Source organism: Acinonyx jubatus, chromosome D2 (assembly GCF_027475565.1).
Source record: "Acinonyx jubatus isolate Ajub_Pintada_27869175 chromosome D2, VMU_Ajub_asm_v1.0, whole genome shotgun sequence".
Lineage (NCBI taxonomy): Eukaryota > Metazoa > Chordata > Mammalia > Carnivora > Felidae > Acinonyx > Acinonyx jubatus.
The window spans coordinates 41,769,620-41,788,636 of record NC_069393.1 but is presented as its reverse complement, the minus strand read 5'-3'; the positions used below and the strand labels follow the sequence as shown (position 1 = coordinate 41,788,636).

General features: G+C 35.6%; 1 protein-coding gene and 1 long non-coding RNA gene across 10 annotated transcripts in view; both read right to left on the bottom strand.

The window, feature by feature from the left end:
- The window catches only part of CCSER2 (coiled-coil serine rich protein 2), a 194,025-nt gene that overhangs the window by 72,001 nt on the left and 103,007 nt on the right, over positions 1 to 19,017 (bottom strand). For 7 of the 9 annotated variants that reach the window (XM_027062458.2, XM_027062460.2, XM_027062459.2 and 4 more), the window contains 2 exons: positions 17,564 to 17,726; positions 1,483 to 1,678 (listed from right to left, as the gene is read on the bottom strand). In XM_027062458.2, the coding sequence (XP_026918259.1) occupies positions 1,483 to 1,678; positions 17,564 to 17,726 (359 nt within the window). Of the gene's footprint in view, positions 1 to 1,482; positions 1,679 to 17,563; positions 17,727 to 18,405; positions 18,842 to 19,017 lie in introns of those variants that run through there. The other 2 variants (XM_015067093.3, XM_053207372.1) reach the window with 2 other exon arrangements.
- On the bottom strand, positions 11,040 to 13,268 carry LOC128312662 (uncharacterized). Its single transcript, XR_008292228.1, has 2 exons — positions 11,698 to 13,268; positions 11,040 to 11,667 (listed from the first exon to the last, which is right to left on the bottom strand). It is a non-coding gene; the product is annotated as an uncharacterized LOC128312662 (long non-coding RNA).

The window sequence follows — 19,017 nt, the reverse complement described above, 5'->3', positions numbered from 1 at the left end:
TACCTCCTCTTTCCTTTGACCCTGAAGCTCCTGATGAGAAAATCTCCCCGGAGTAGTAAACAGAGAAACACTATAAACCAGAGTCTATCTTCTAGTTAGAGTTAAAAACGTAAGCTCTATCTATGTCTGGAGAGTTCAATCATGGAATCTCTGCCTTGAGACAAGTCCAAGGATCTCAGATTTGAAAAAGATTCTCTACTTTCTTGTTCCTAGTTGTAGCATGGAAAAGCTTCTTTCAAAGGGTAGTCCAAAATCCACAAGAATAGAGAAGAGCAGTCTGGAGAATCCATAATCAAATACTTATAAAACAATTTACGTAACTTTAACTGGATATTTACACTAATCATCATTATTAACACAGGAGCCATATTTCACTTCAATTAACTTTTACTGAGCATATATCATGAGTCTGGTTTTGATAAACACCAGGAATTCTAAGAAATGGTCCCTGCTCATAAGAAGTTACAACATATAACGCGGAGGAAAGTAATCCAGAAAATAAATTCAGGAGAGAAGCGAGACAATTCTTTCTCAACCATAATTTTAAGCAAAAACTGGCTAGCCTACAAAAACAAACAAACAAACAAAGCTTTAAAATTAACCAAAAGACATTCATGATTTAAAATTAATATTGTTAGGGGCAGCTGGGTGGCTCAGTAGGTTGAGCATCCAACTTCGGCTTAGGTCATGATCTCACGGGTTTGTGAGTCTGAGCTCCGCATCCCGCTCTGTGCTGACAGCTCAGAGCCTGGAGCCTGCTCCAGATTCTGTGTGTCTCTTTCTCTGCCCCTCCCCTGCTCATGCTCAGTCCCTCTCTCAAATGTAAACATTAAAAAAATAAAGTAAAATAAAATCAGAATTTTATTCCTTAGTTTTCTGCTATGCATCTGACCTTGTCTGTAAATTCAAGCAAAAAAAAAAGAAAAAAAAGTACTATTGAACAAGAAGCCAGGTTCTACCATCAGCTCATCCTGTGTCTTTGGACAAGTCACATCACTGTTGAGTCTAGATTTTCTAGAATAAAGAAATGAAAGGACTGAGGAAGATTAAACTTAAAGGTTTCAAACAAAAGTTAAATTACATGACTATGTAAGTAAAAACTGCTGTTGATTTCCTAGTTAGCTGAAATTATAATAATAGCTACTGATGACTAAATGCCTGAATACCATACATCAGGTATTAGATCTCTAAATTTACAACTAGTATTTCTAATTGTGTCAACAACCTTATAAAATAAAAATGAGGAAATAGAAGAAAAACTGGCTTACCAAATATCACACAGCTCATAAATGTTGGGGACCATACTGAGAACATCACACAAAATCCCATGTTTTTTTTCTCCCACAGAAGTTTGTTATGTACTATTTATAAGCATTATTTCTACAGAAATCTAAATAGACATTAGAAACCCAATTAACTTTAAAAAGTCAATTCATTTTGCAATTCACAATATCAGAACTAAAAATGTTCATATGAACTCACCTGATGCAGCAGACGCTTCAGTTTAAGTAACTGAGTTTTTACAGCAGTGCAATCTTGGACCATGTGCCGGAGCGTCATCTCATCCAGTATCACTGTATTTTCGGGTACATCTACAAATATCTTCTGAGCCTGGAAAAAGGGGGTCCCTCCATAGCTTTCAAAATGACCCAAAGGAGATTCTCTATAGGGAGAGCCTCTGGAAGGGCAGGGGAAGAAGTTGGAGGGAAAAGATATACAATATAATTTCAGAAAAAAACAAGGTAATGAAATTATTCCAGTGATTATTACATATCAGTTATCATTATCACAAAGCCTTTGACTTTTGCTTACCTCGGACACTGAATTTGTTTCCACCAAAAGTTCCAATTAGTTCTAGTTCTCATTAATACAATTATCTTCTCCACTCCCTCCCCTTTTTATGTATTTTACACATTGGTTGAATAAACCTTATTCCTTAGTAAATGGAAGAGAAAGAAAAAACTCTAGGGAAAGGCCTTGCCCCCCCCCCCCCCAAATTACACTCATTTTCTTTGCCTGAATGGATTGTTTGCTTTTTACCTCTTGATTTTAACTGGTCTCTTGGACGTCACATCTTTTTTTAGCCCCATAACTATGCTATCTATCTTCATTCCCAGTTTGGTCACACACGCCTGGATTCCTATTTCTTGTAAGTCCCAGCAAACAGTTAAGACAGACAAACTGTTACTACTTTGTTTTTACATTACTGGTAAGTCTTCTTTTCTAATAAAGATTAAACTTGATTTTATAAAAGTCTTATATACACCACATATTTCCCAATCTTAAAATATATTTTAAAAAGTCTACTCTAAGAAAATTTAAACTTCCCTTTAGTTTCATACAATATACGTGCTTGAAAAAGCAGACCAAAAAAACCAAAAAACAAAAAACAAAAAGCCACAAAAACTGGGGCTGATGTGTTTCATAGATTGTGAAGAACACAATGCTTTGATCAGAAGTCATTAGCTAAAGCAATTTTAAATTACTACACTCATGTAATACATAATTCCAGCTGGTTCTTAAGACATGAACTTGTTACATATGTGAGACCTCAATATATTAAATAACACACTGAACGAGCACTCGCTCCAATATAATGGCCATATTAACATAGCAGAATTCAAGTTAAATTCATGACCCATTAAATTTGCCAAAGTCACAACACATTAAATTTTAACCACACAGAAAAAGTAGAAACACTAAATTTTTTTTAATGTCTATTAATTTTTGAGAGAGAGAGAGAGTGAACAGGGGAGGAGCAGAGAAAGGGAGACAGAATCAGAAGCAGGCTCCAGGCTCCGAGCTGTCAGCACAGAGCCCGATGCAGGGCTCGAACTAACAAGCTGCAAGATCATGACCTGAGCTGAAGTCGGACACTCAACCAACTGAGCCACCCAGGCGCCCTGAAACACTAGATTTTCTAATTTATAACAAATATTCCCAAATTTCTAAACTCTTAAATATTCAACATGGGCTTGGTTTTCACAAAATTATTTTTCTCTGAAACTATTTTTTCGTATTTTATTTCAGGCCTGATTTTTGTTTTAACCCAAGAAAAAAAATTTTAAGAACTTAAAAATTTTTGATCTATAGTTAAGACTCTAATATGTTTGCATATACTTCTGCCTTATACTTGTTGGTTCAAAATATAGTTTAATGATTAAATTTCAACTACTGATCAATTAATATGATTTCACCATCCATTACTGAATAGATGGGTAATGTATACATGGAATGATGAAAAATATATAATAATAAAAAGTTAGCAAAGTAGTAAAACAAAAACATAGACTCATCTGGCATATGAAGAGTAGAGATAAGAGCTATGTTTTCAGAGAAAAAAGTTGACATACTTTGGAAGGTTTTCTTGGGCAAGAAAGAACCTGGGATGAACTATAAAGTATGAGGTTTAAGTATGACTGAAATGAAAGAGAAGGCTTTCTGGAACAAGAAAATAAAAAACAACAGCACAAAATGCAAGGCATGTTTTTCAGGGACAAGGAGACTCAAATATGGCTTATGAGGCCACAGATAGCCTAAATCCAATTTATTCTTCAACTTCATCCCTCAACACATCTTAATCCATAGCCAATTACCTGAGATTGCCAAAGCACACTATAATCTCCCTCATCTCCAAACCTATGTCAACCTCTCCATACTCGTGGCTAGGCTATTTACCCTGCCCTCCACTGCTCACTTGATCTGAAGAATGATAACTCCTCTTCATCTTAAATTAGTTGGCATTTCCTCAGGGAAAGCTTCCTTAATCCCTTCCTAAAGCAGGGCTTGGTACTTCCACAGGTGTCCTTATAGAGTCCTCTAGTGTGCCCCACTACGATACTTAACACAGTATATTGTGTTCATGTGCAATCTGTGCCAAATCATGAACTCCATGAAGACAAAGACTGTGTATTCTTTTCCTCTATATCAAAAACAGTTAGCTTTTAATTTGTTTATTTTTGTTGTTGTTGCTGCTTTCACTGTATGATTAAGGAACATGGATTTTAACTACTAGATTGTTTCTTTTCAAGCTTCCATCTCTGAGATTCTGAAGTTCTTTGGTTGTGACATTAAAACAAAGCACTACTTTAAAATTGTAATCTGGAAGCAGTCACATTAAAAAGTACCAGTTAATAATCAAATTAAACTTTACTTCCTATTTTACCAAATGAATAAAATAAAAATTACAGAGGGAAGATACTGAGAATAAGGCTTATTTTAGGTTGACTAAATATGACCCACATGCAAGGAACTAATGAATTAAAAGCATTTCAAAGGAAGAGTCACAACAAGTCTTTACCACTAACAATACAGGGTAAAAGATATGGTATCCAGAAAACCACAATGGTATAAAAGAACTGCCTCTTGCCTAGGATTAAGGTTTAAATCCTGGCTGATAGTAACTAGCTACTGAAAATAATATCTTTGGGCCACAGTTTCTTTAATTCTCAATGTTTGCCAGTGCACACCAAATGAAGTTCATATACCTTAGCTTGCATTTCAAATACCTCCACCATGAGATCCCAAATGAAACATATCTTCTCCTAGTACTAAAATGCTATTTCCTCCAAAAGCCCTTCCTGATGCCCTCAACTAGATAAAACTAGCACTTCAGGATCCTTAATTTATTGAGCATAAATTGAAGAAATCTATATAGCTATTGCCTCTAATTACATTGCAAGCCCTTTGAAAATAGGGCCATATCTTATTCATTTTTATATTACCTGCATAGATTACCTGAGTTCAAATCTCATCTCTGTCACTTATTAGCTAGTAACAGGACAAGTTACTTTATCTATCCTTCATTTTCTTGATCTATAAATTAAGGATAATAAGAGTACTTACTTCATTAGGTTGCTGTAAGTCTCATATGAAGTAATATATGTTAAAGTGCTTAGAACAGTTCCTGATATACAGTAAATGTTAAATAAAAACTAATTGCTATTATATTATTTATTATAAATAATTTCCAACTTGTTTATGTTGAGAAAATTTTCTAACATAAATGTCAAAAGAATACTAGAATGCCATATAACCTTTCACTTACATTCCTCAAATGGTAAATTTTAACACAATTTGTTTAAACTTACGTATTTGGTACTAAACTATCTGACAAACCATTGGAAGTAACATAACACCTTACTGCAGTTTGCTGGGGAAAAAAATGAAGATAACTGAGATGCAAAAGAAGACAAAGATGGAACAGAAAGCAAATACATAACAACGGTTATTTCAGAAAATAGAAGGACACAATTAAAGACAGGAAAGGAAAAAAAATGACTGAGAGATAATGAAGATTCTGAGATTTCACATTCTGAGAAGACGATGAAGTTCACATATGGGAATCTGAACCTTTGAAATGTTTGAAAATGAGAGGTAAAATCACTTTCCAAGAGTGCAAGCACAAACCCAGGGATGAAGACGTAAAAAAGGTAAAGAAAAATAAACATGAGATAATAGAGGAATTACTGAAAACACCACCTCATATTAAATTGACAGGCATAAACCTGTATTTGTATACAGATTTTAACAACTGTGGATTTCTGGTAGAGAAATTAGATGGTGGAAGCAACAGAAGACTGCATGCTGTTTTGGGGAATACACTGTAAGGCTGACAGTGTGTTAGCAAAGCCAGAATCTATGTAGCTGACCACAGGCCAGGTAGTTGACTAAATATGAAGAACTGAACCAATAAGGGTATTGGGGGAGGGCAAAAATGAGTTCAGTAGTTATAGAAGCACAAGAAAGAAATGTCCACCATCACCAATATTATTTAACACTGTTCTATAAATATAGCAAATAAAATCATCTCCCCCAAAATAAGATCAGGATAAATACAAAAAGGAATCTTTAAGAGATAAGCTTTTTTTAACCCATTTAAATTGAATCCATACAATAGTACCTGATAGTCAATCCAAACACCTAATAATCACATCACTGCATAATTATCATTGCCGTTTTAAAGGAATCTCCCTAAACTATGTGGCTGTACCTATATATTTATGTTCTTCTCCACTTCGACCCAAGCTTTTTGATTACTAATATGTGTGATTCTGTACTAAAGTTTGTGATTCACACATTACACTAGCCAGTAGAGATGCATGTGTAAGAGGCAAGGAGAGACAGAATTTTTCTTCTTAATTTATTTTCTAATCTCAGTTGCACTTTGACTTCACAAAACCTTTAATGTTTCTTTTTTTCATCATTAAGAAAAAGTTAAATATATGTATTTTTATGTTCACGGTTATTATAGTTTTTTAATGGTACATTCAACACAGTCTCAATCAAAATCCCACCAAATTATTTTGTGAATATCAACAAAGTGATTCTAAAGTTTATATGAACAGGAAAAAGAGCCAGAATAACCAATACTTCAGAGGAAGAAAGTCAGAATACTGACAGTGATTTCCAGACTTACCACATAAAGCGACAGTAATCAAGACTGCGATACTGATTAAAGAATAAACAGATCAGTGGAACAAAACAGAGAATCCAAAAATAATCCACAAATACAGTCAACTGATCTTTAACAAAGAAGCAAAGGTATTTCAAAAATTTTTTTTTCAACGTTTATTTATTTTTGGGACAGAGAGAGTCAGAGCATGAACGGGGGAGGGGCAGAGAGCGAGGGAGACACAGAATCGGAAACAGGCTCCAGGCTCTGAGCCATCAGCCCAGAGCCTGACGCGGGGCTCAAACTCACGGACCGCGAGATCGTGACCTGGCTGAAGTCGGACGCTTAACTGACTGCGCCACCCAGGCGCCCCAAAGCAAAGGTATTTCAAAGAAGACAGAATAACAGAAATACCATATGATCTAGTAATTCCACTACTGAATATTTACCCAACGAGAACAAAACCACTAATTCAAAAAGATATCTGTACCCTTATGTTTATTCCAGCATTATTTATAATAGCCAAGATATGGAAGCAACCCAAGTGTCCGCTGATAGACAAATAGGTAAAAAAGATGTGGCATGTGTGTATATATACACACACGTACACGAATATTGAATATTACTCAGTCGTTAAAAAAAAAAAAGATCTTGCCATCTGCAATAACATCAATGGACCTAGAAGGTATTATCCTAGGTGAAATAAATCAGAGAGAAAAGATAAATACCATGATTTCACTCATATGTGGAATTAAAAAAAATTTCTTTAATGTTTATTTATTTTTGAGAGACAGAGTGAGACAGAGCATGAGTGGGGGAGGGCCAGAGAGAGGGAGACACAGAATCAGAAGCAGACTCTAGGCTCTGAGCTGGCAGCACAGAGCCCGACACGGGGCTCGAACCACGAACCGTGAGAACATGACCTGAGCTTCAGTAGGACACCCAACTGACTGAGCCACCCAGGCGCCGATAGGTGGAATTTAAAAAAGAAATGAACAAATAAAGAAACAAACAAGGAAACAAAAAGACTCTTAAATACAGAGAACAAATGAATGGTTGCCAGGGGGATCCAGGTTGGGGGATGGGTGAAATGAATAAAGAGTATTAACAGGTACAAACTTCCAGTTATAAAATAAGTAAGTCACAGAGATGAAAAGTATAGCACAAAGAATATAGTCAATAATACTGTAATGAAGTTTTGGTGACAGATGGGGACTCTATTTACAATGATGAGTACTGAGTAATGTATAAAAATGTTGTATCAAGCAATCCTAAAATTCATATGGAACCACAAAGGACCCCAAATAGCCAAAGTAATTTTGAAGAAGACCAAAGCAGGAGGCATCACAATCCCAGACTTTAGCCTCTACTACAAAGCTGTAATCAAGACAGCATGGTATTGGCACAAAAACAGACACATAGACCAATGGAATAGAATAGAAAGCCCAGAACTAGACCCACAAACATATGGCCAACTAATATTTGACAAAGCAGGAAAGAATATCCAATGGAAAAAAGACAGTCTCTTTAACAAATGGTGCTGGGAGAACTGGACAGCAACATGCAGAAGATTGAAACTAGACCACTTTCTCACACCATTCACAAAAATAAACTCAAAATGGATAAAGGCCCAGAATGTGAGACAGGAAACCATCAAAACCCTAGAGGAGAAAGCAGGAAAAGACCTCTCTGACTTCAGCCGTAGCAATCTCTTACTTGACACATCCCCAAAGGCAAGGGAATTAAAAGCAAAAATGAACTATTGGGACCTTATGAAGATAAAAAGCTTCTGCACAGCAAAGGAAACAACCAACAAAACTAAAAGGCAACCAACGGAATGGGAAAAGATATTTGCAAATGACATATCAGACAAAGGGCTAGTATCCAAAATCTATAAAGAGCTCACCAAACTCCACACCCGAAAAACAAATAATCCAGTGAAGAAATGGGCAGAAAACATGAACAGACACTTCTCTAAAGAAGACATCCGGATGGCCAACAGGCACATGAAAAGATGCTCAACGTCGCTCCTCATCAGGGAAATACAAATCAAAACCACACTCAGATATCACCTCACACCAGTCAGAGTGGCCAAAATGAACAGATGAGGAGACTATAGATGCTGGAGAGGATGTGGAGAAACGGGAACCCTCTTGCACTGTTGGTGGGAATGCAAACTGGTACAGCCACTCTGGAAAACAGTGTGGAGGTTCCTCAAAAAATTAAAAATAGACCTACCCTATGACCCAGCAATAGCACTGCTAGGAATTTACCCAAGGGATACAGGAGTACTGATGCATAGGGGCACTTGTACCCCAATGTTTATAGCAGCACTCTCAACAATAGCCAAATTATGGAAAAAGCCTAAATGTCCATCAACTGACAAATGGATAAAGAAATTGCGGTTTATATACACAATGGAGTACTATGTGGCAATGAGAAAGAATGAAATATGGCCCTTTGTAGCAACGTGGATGGAACTAGAGAGTGTGATGCTAAATGAAATAAGCCATACAGAGAAAGACAGATACCATATGGTTTCACTCTTATGTGGATCCTGAGAAACTTAACAGAAACCCATGGGGGAGGGGAAGGAAAAAAAAAAAAAAGAGGTTAGAGTGGAAGAGAGCCAAAGCATAGGAGACTCTTAAAAACTGAGAACAAACTGAGGGTTGATGGGGGGTGGGAGGGAGGAGAGGGTGGGTGATGGGTATTGAGGAAGGCACCTTTTGGGATGAGCGCTGGGTGTTGTATGGAAACCAATTTGACAATAAACTTCATATATTGAAAAAAATAATAATAAAAATTTAAAAAAGTGTTGTATCAATATGTTTTACACCTGAAACTAATATAACATTGTTAATTATACTAAAAAAAAAAAGAAAAGAAAAAAGAAAAGAAAGAAAACCTAGCGAAAAACCCCCCAAAAAACAAAAACAAAGGATACTAGATAGTCTTTTCAACAAGAGATACTAGAAAAACTAGATATCCATATGCAAAAAAAAATGAGCTTTCACACTGTTCACAAAAATTAATTCAACATGTACCAAAGACCTAAATATGAAATGTAAAACCACAAGATAATAAGGAAGAAACTTCAGGTGATGTTGAGCTTCTACCTTCTTAGAAACAACACAAAAAATACAATCATGAAAGAACAATTATAAACCGGACTGCATAAAATTTAAAACACCTGTTCTTTGAAAATCACCATCAGGAGACTGAAAAGGCAAGTCACAGACTGGGACAAAATATTTGTAAAATATCTGACAAAGAACTGATATCTAAAATATGCAAAGAACTCTTAAAATTCAACAAGAAAACAAACAACCAAATTTAAAAATGAGCAAAAGTGGAGTACCTGGGGTGGCTTACTCGGTTGAGTGTTGGACTTTGGCTCACATCATGATCTCATAGTTCATGAGTTCGAACCCTGCAGCGGGCTCTGTGCTGACAGCTCAGAGCCTAGAGCCTGCTTCAGATTTTGTGTCTCCCTCTCTTTCTGCCCCTCCCCCACTCATGCTGGCTCTCTCTCTCTCTCTCTCTCTCAAAAATTATTAAATGTTAAAAAAAATGTTTTTAATGAGTAAAGTTCTAAACAGACATCTCACTGAAGATATACAAATGGCAAATAACTTGTGAACAAATGTTCAACATTATATATCATTTGGCAACTGCAAATGATTATTAGAATGGTTAAAATCCAAAACAACACCAAATGCTGGTGAGGATGTGTAACAACAGGAGCTTTCACTCACCTCTGGAGAAAATGCAAAATGTACAGCCAATTTGGCAGTTTCTTACTAACCTAAATATCTTACTATATAATTCAGCAAACATGCTTGATATTTACCAAAATGAGTTCAAAACTTACACATGTAAATGGTTAGAGCAGCTTTATTCGTAGTTGCCAAATTTTGGAAGCAATCAAGATATCTTTCAGGAAATGAATGGATAAACAACTGTAGTACATCCAAACAATGGACTATTATTTAGTGATAAAAAGAAATGAGCTATCAAGCCATGAAAAGGCATGGAGGAAATGTAAATGGATATTGCTGAGTGAAAGAAACCAATCTGAAAACACTACATACAACTACATGGCATTCTGGAAAAGGCAAAGCTATGGAGACAGTAAAAAGATCAGTGTTTGCCTTGGTGGGGGTGGGCAGAGAAGAAAGGGATAATACACAGAGAACATGAGAAGTTAAGCAAAGTGAATTATTCTGTATGATAAGTTAATGGTAGATACATATCATTATGCATTTGTCAAAGGTCACAGAATGTATACACAAAGAGTGAACCCTAATGTAAACTATGGATTTTAGTTAGTATATCAATATCAATTCATGAACTTTAACAATTAATGCAAGATGTTAATAATAGAGCAAATTGTATAAAAGAAGGTGAGGGAGTAAATGAAAACTCTCTGTGCTTTCTGCTCAATATTTCTAAACTTAATACTTCTCTAAAAAATGAAGTCTATTAATTAAAAGACAGAAGGAAATATTTGCAGAATGGCAGAATAAATATCTCCAAAAACTCCACTCCTCCATAAAAGCACTGAGAACACTGGCAAATTGGTTAAAATCAACTTTTCCAGTAATATAGAAATGCTTGCCACAACCAAGGAGCACTTATTTAAAAAACAAAAGAAAAAAAAAACCCAGTTGAATCTTGGTAAGAACAAGCCTGTGGCATTTTAATTTATTCTATTACTATGCCTATCTGCCCAGTTCTGTGGTAGCTTGGAAAATAAGAGCCTTACAAGCATAACAGCAGTGAAATTCAGCAATCACTGGCAGGAAGAAGTGGGTGGTAAACCGGGTTTGGAATTCTTTCAAAAGCACCATTTCCAGAAAATAGTTACTATTTGACCTAACACCCTCCTAGAAAAGGCTCATTCTCAGCTGTTGTTTCATTTGAACTAATTTGGAGACTCTCATTGGGAACAGCCTTATCTCTAATACATTTGTTGAAAAAAATCAGTGCCACTGCTTAAAATTTCAACCTGCCTGAAATGGCAATGATCAAAAAAACTTTAAAGAAAAACCTGAGGAATGAGATGTCCACAGGAGGCTCTGAAATACCCCCAACATATTCTTGGACATAGAGAAGGCCATACACCTGTGTAGGGCTCTGTGCATGCCAAGGAAATACCTGAGAAGAACTTAACCTCTCATCTTTGGCTCTCCTTGAGTCCCTGAGCAAAAAGAAGGAAATGAAGGTTAAGGCAGAGCTACAAACTGCTTACCAGGTTGTTGAAAGCATCTCTACACACACACACATACACACACACACACACACACACACACACACACACACACACACCGTTGTAAAAGGCTGGGATAACTTAATGGTTCAGGGCATTAAAAAAAAAATGCTTCTAATCATTAGCTTGACAAACTCCAAAATATAATAGACACATCATAAACTGTCAAAAACTAGAAAAAAAAAAGAAAAAAAGTGAGAATCCTAAACAAAGCAAGAAAAATAAAAATAGGATTCATCATGTAGAAGACAAGCTCAGTAAGATTAACAGCTGATTTTTGATCAGAAAGCATGAGAGTCAAAATTTTAAAAGATTATCAACCAAGGATTCTATATCCAGAAAAATTAGCCTTCAAAATTCAGGAGAAATTAAAACATCATCATATAAACAAAAACTGAGAAAATGTGTTGCTATTAGACCTTCCCTACAAGATAAATTCAAGTTGGACTTTAATTACTTCCTCCTTATTAATGGACAGAAGAAAAAGTCAGCAAAGAAATAGAAGACTTGAATACTACATACTAACAAAATTCAATAGATGTCTACAGAACATCTATAGAAATTAAATTAGTAGTCAAAAACCTTCCACAAAGAAAATCCCAAGCCCAAAATACAAATCAAAACCACAATGAAATACCACCTCACACCAGTCAAATGGCTAAAATTAACAACTCAGGCAACAAGATGTTGACGAGGACTCAGAGAAAGAGGAACCCTTTTGCACTGCTTGTGGGAATAAATACTGGTGCAGCCACTCTGGAAAACAGTATGGAGGTTCTTCAAAAAATTAAAAATAGAATTACCCTACAACCCAGCAATTGCCCTACTAGGTACATATCCAAAGGATACAGGTGTGTTGTTTCAAAGGCACACATGCACCTCAATATTTATAGCAGTGCTATTGACAACAACCAAAGTATGGAAAGAGCCCAAATGTCCATCAACAGATGAATGAATAAAGATGTCGTATACACACACACATGCGCGCGCGCGCGCGCACACACACACACACACACACACACACACACACAATGAAATATTACTTGGAGATCAAAAGAATGAAATCTTGGCATTTGCAACAACATGGATAGAACCTGAGTATATTATGCTAAGCAAAATTTGTCAGAGAAAGACAAATATCATATTTCACTAACATGTGGAATTTAAGATAAAAAACAGATGAACATAGGGGAAGGGAAACAAAAATAATATAAAAACAGGGAGGGGGACAAAACATAAAAGACTCTTCAATATAGAAAACAAACTGAGGGTTGCTGTAGGGGTTGCAGGTGGGGGCATGGGCTAAATAAGCAAGGAGCATTAAGGAGGACACTTTTTGGGATGAGCACTGGGTGTCATATGTAGGGGATGAATCACTGGATTCTATGCCTGAAATCATTATTGCAGTATATGTTAACTAATTTAGATGTAAATTTAAAAATAAATAATAAAAAAGAAAGAAGAGAAGAGCCCAAGCCCAAATAACTGCACTGGTGAATCCTACAAGTTCTTCCAAAAATAGAAATTAAAGACACACTTCCCTTTTCAATCTATGTGACCATAATACCCAAACCAGACAAAGACATTTAAAAAAAAGAAAGAAAGAAAGAAAGAAAGGAAGAAAGAAAACTATAGACTGATATTTATTATGAATATACACATAAAAATCTTCAACGCAATACTAGCAAATGGAATCTAGCAACACATAAAATGATTACATACCATGACCAAGTAGGATTTATCCAAGAAAGGTAAAATTGGTTCAACATATGTAAATCAGTCAATGTCATACACCACATTAAGAGAATGAGGGCCAAAAAATTATCTCAATACTCACAGAAATAGTATTTGACAAAATCTAACACCCTTTCATGATAAAACACTCAACAAAGTATGATTAGAAGTTCCTCAACCTGATAAAGACTGAAAAAGCAGAGCTAACATCATACATAACAGTGAAAGGCTGAATGCTTTATCCTTAATATTAGAAAGGCACAAATGTTTGCTCTCACCAGTCCTATTCAACACTGCATTGTAGGTTCTAGCCATAGAAATTATGCAGGAGGAAAAAAAAAAAAAAAAGAAAGCACCTAGATGGAAAGAAAAATATCTATCTCTGATGACATGATCTTATACAGAGAGAATCCTAAGGAACTAAGGGTTCAGGGGGTTATATGAACCATATACATGAACACTGGAGACAGTCAGGATTGTAGCAAAGTTTACAATGAAGAGGGAAAATGAGCCAATGGCCAAGATTTTGTGAGGCAGGGGTAGGGACCAATAAGGAGGGGTTGACACAGCCAAACGCTCTAAGTCTCAAAGTAATAACAGTGAAGAATACTTTATTTAGAAACAAATGAGGAGTGAAGACAAAGACCCCACTTCTAAACAGTGAAGTACTAGAGTGAATGGAAAATAAGAATCCTTCATATAAAAACACTACTAGGGAATTAGTACATTTAGGAAAGAGTTAGATTTCAGTTACAATCAGAATGTGAGCAAAGAGGTCAAGAGTGTGAGTTGGTTAGGATGTGAAAGAATTCCATATAGCATAGTGGAAGGTGTAGGCAAAGAAGGAGGTTGGGGAGAAACAGTAGTGAAAGCTTAGGCCAGATAAGGAGAGGAGAGCATAGTATTATGGAAAAAAAAAAACCATAAAGGAAACTGGTCAGTGGTTCTGAACCACTGAATTGCAGATAAGACAATTCCTATAATTACAGTCCCCTGTAAAACAGATTAAGGCATAATTAAAAAAAAAAAAAGACAATGAGGAGAATTAAAGGACAGACAGGAAAAGGAATCCTCAAGAAGTTATGGAATGGTAGAGACACTTTTACACATGTAATGTTAAAAAGGCCCTGGGGTTAGGGACATCCAAACTTTTTCAAATCAAGGCATAGAGAGAAAATAATAGTTTTAAGATATGCTGGAGAGTCAGGCTTGTCTTGAGTGAGGTTTCTCTCTTTACCACCCATCTCCTAACAAGCTCTAGGGGATCTAGATGTCCCAAACCAACACAGCCACTCTAAAACCTGGAGGGATCAATAAACTATAACTATTTATGACAAACCAGGGTGCCCACTTCTTGGGAAGTTCTGTGCTAAATGAGTCAAATTAGCAACCCCCAAGAATACGGTGCACTTCTCTCTCCTCCCTGAGAATCACCAGTGTGGATGATCCACAAATCACTACTCCCTCCAAATACACTGTATAAAAGGGATCTGTGGTCATATGTTTTGGGAAATGGCTACATATTCTTTTACCACATTTTGCAAAATCATAGTACTGTATTTATATATTTAAGGCGCTGTGGAGCAAACTATTTTTTAAAAAACTTTAATTTATTCATTTCCTACTCATTTGATCAGAGAATTGCTTTTCTATGCCTATTAATATCCAGGAATATTGTGTTTGGAAAATGGTATCTTTTCTGAAAGATGACTAATCAGCCTCAGTTTGATCATTTCCAGGGACACAGATTACTACTTCCATCCAGGTAATTCATTCCATTTGGGACAGTCTGATTAATAATCCCATTTCAAGCTAAAACTTGCCATCTTTTACCTTAAAATAAAGAATTTTGCCTTTAGAGTTAGAGATCACATCTATCCATTCCTACAAATGACCTAGAAACAAACTCATAGTAGTTCTCTGAAAATGCCACATTACTCACACATGGTTTTACACATGCTATTTTTTCCATCTGAACACTCATCTTTCTCCTATAGAAACCACTCCTCTGCAATCTCTATAGTCAATATTACCAGTTCAATAGTAACTTCCTTTTACACACAACTACCCTAGACAAAAACCAGTTGCTACATGCTTCTGGAATCCTATATAAATCACTTTCTTAAAGCAACCATCATCCTTGAACTGCACAAATACTATTATATTATAACAAAGACAAATATTATAACTGCCTACATACCTGTCTCTCCCACAGACTCAACATCTAGGAAGTTTTTACTAACTAAACTTTGTATGGGATGGAAGAGGCACATGAACCTTCTATCTAACCAATAACTAACTGCAATGACTCCAACTAAGCTCATGTACTGCATAATGGTTTTTACCATCCCCAAAACAATGCTCCAAGAAGCCATTACCAATCCACAGCTATCACCTCTCACACTCTCTCCAAATTCATCCCCCAGCTTGAGAATTTAGCACAGAATTCAACATAGGTTCTCGATGAATATTTATTAAATGGATGAATAAATCTTATCAGAAGTATAAGCAATGGTTCACATTTTAGTTAGGCTTCTAAATTTTCATAAGTTGGCCTTAACTTTACCTTCTTATAAACGAACCATCAAAGATGAGGGAAGCATAATCTTACCAACCATGACTGTCTTTACATCATATTCTTGACTGACAATAATAACTCTCCAATGTCCATTCCTTATCAAAAGCCTAGCTATAAGAAACAACAGCCAAAATAATGCCTGGAAAGATACATACTCCATGCATTCTTCTAGATCTTCTAAATTTTATCCTTGCATTTAATCATACCAACAGAAGAATCTTTGGTTAAACTTCATTATTTCATGACCCACTGAAGAACTCCCTTTTCTCACTTAGTCTAGACTTATTTGTAGCTTACAATGAAGAACATAAGTAAGAAAGGGACTTAAGGAATTTGTCATTACTTTTACTTTGGGAAGCTGTCTGAGACCTGTCCTCTATATCACAAGGTACTTCCCTTATAAGAACTCATGCAAAGCAACTTCTTTCAGGTTTGTGTCTCATGAAAGCAAGTCAATTTAGGAGAAATACATCCTTTACCTTATGTATACTGTAAATCTTGCAATGGATAAAGTTATGTTCTTTGCTTTTGCTGCCTTCTTTTTTTAAATTTTTTAATGTTTATTTATTTTGAGAGAGAGAGACAAGAGCGTGGGGCAGAGAGACAGGGAGACACAGAATCAGAAGCAGGCCCCAGGCTCTGAGCCATCAGCACAGAGCCCAACATGGTGCTCAAACCAACGAGGGAGATCATGACCTGAGCTGAAGTCGGATGCTCAACTGACTGAGCCACCCAGGTGCCCCAGCTTTTGCTGCTTCTTAAAGCCAAATTTTTTTTGTTCAAGAACTATATGGGGCCATACATTTTCCTTCCATAGTTTCTTCATCCAATTTTACTATCTGTATTGTAAATGCACCCCAAAATGATCTCAAATCCCTAGTGGAATGAGATGGGAAAGTGAAAAGAGAACAAATAATAACTACCATCACTGGGTGTCTACCATAAACCATATACTGCTCAAAGCACTTTTGTGCCTAATCCTTGAACACTGAGAGAAAGGTATTATTAACTGTTTTACAGATAATAAACTGGAGTGGAGAAGGTTTAAATAAATTACCTAAACTCACAAAGCTAATTTGTGTCAGGCCAGAGTTTGATCCCAGGTTTGACTGACTACAAAAGCCATATTATATATAAACTCTGATCAAATTAAAGATTATACTATGCTTCAAAAAGAAAAAGAATTTTAGCATTGTACAGTATCTTCCTCTGCTTCTAATAGTACTTGAGGAATTTTTAAGTTTTAATTCATTATATAAGCAAAAGTAACAAATCACTTGGCACTAACTTTAAACATTATTTTTAAAATAGTTAACTTAAAATTTTCAACATTTAATCATTCCCAAATGAGAAATAGAAAATAACATCAAACAAAGTCCAAATAGCAGACATTAAGTAAAATATTTTTATATACAGTAAAGCTAATGAAAGAATTAAGACATATTATTCCAATTAGTACCACATATAACTTGAAATATTTTTTGGTGCCTCTAAAAACCAGATTAAAAAATAGTTTTTGGGGCAGAGGGAAATTATGATTCAAAATTAATCAAAAGATAGGAAATATAATCTAAATTAGACTCACCTGCTCAAGTCACTTTTTCCATGGTGATGATAGTGGTCAGGATGGCTGAGATGATAATGCTCCTGTCCACTCCACCTCTGGGGTGGCCTTTTCCAAAATCCTTCCTGAGACTGCCGAACATTTCTGTCTGACCGGTCAAAACGGTTCATATTGTCACATTCCACTAGATAGATTCAAAAGCAAAACACTATAAACATGTACACATTCTGTAAAAGTTAACTACTTATGACTTGATAATTAAATGCTGCTGAGAATATAAAAATGATATTCTAAAAATACCAGCCATTTATATTATCTAATCACAAAATCAAGATTTCCAGAAGAAAAATAACCAGTTCTTTTGATGAAAACTTTATAGTATTCAAATTGAAGTACATTATAAAACTTTCGTATCACAGGCAGTTAAGTAACAGTGTTTTCAAACAAGCATATTATCCTTGTTATCAACATTATACATTTTAAACACCAGTAATCAGTTTTAAGAGGTTTTTCATCATTATCACTAGCTGGTTCTGACTTCAGAATGAAAATGGTCAGACAAAGTAAATTTCTAGTAGAGAATTCGTTCTCCAAAATGAATGCCACAATTAACTTTCACTGGTTTCAAGAAGCACAAATTAAGTTTTTATCACAAATGAATAGTATTTTTTTAAATTAGCTCACAATTTTAGAAAGTAAGACACTTCAATCTGTCTACAGTAGAGATTGTTCAAAAAGTCTAAAATGCCACTGAAAACAAAGCCAGTACTTTGCAGCAACAAATAGCACACTCCCTGAAATCCAAATGCCAAAAAACACGAAAAGAATCTCCTTGAAATACCCCAAGCTTCTCCTTCACTTACCCAAAACACTTTTTCCTCACATATCTGAGCACTCACTAGAAGAGTTACTTTGTACAAGGGAGACATTGTGTCGTCGGCTGCCTACTCAGACATAGTTGCATACAAGGCACTGACAAACAGGCCTTCCTTCCTGCTCAACTCCCAGCCCTCCCTGTGGGAAGCAAGCCCAGTTTGCCCTGTGACTCCATCTTCGCTCAGTGGTTACATAGCTACTGAGTTAGGACTGTTACTAAAAATACAACTGAACACTAACCCAAGCCAGGCGCTGGAAAGGTTTCTCTAGTCTGCAAATTATTACATGAGAAAGTTCAAATCCTGAATGCTCAGAATTACTTCATAAAGAAGCTGTAGAAATCAATGGAATCCTCAATTTTAAAAAACTCATTCTTTAAATGATTATTTTCACTTAACTCAAACTTGAATTTGAAATATGGAAAGTGTTTCATTACAGTATACCAGATAAAAACAAACTTTCCCACTCCAAAATAAGTAGTTAAAATAAAGTATAGATGTTCAATTCTCATACACACTAAATTTACTGTTAACATATTTCTTCTAAATGCATAATAATTTTTTTTTCAACGTTTATTTATTTTTTTTGGGACAGAGAGA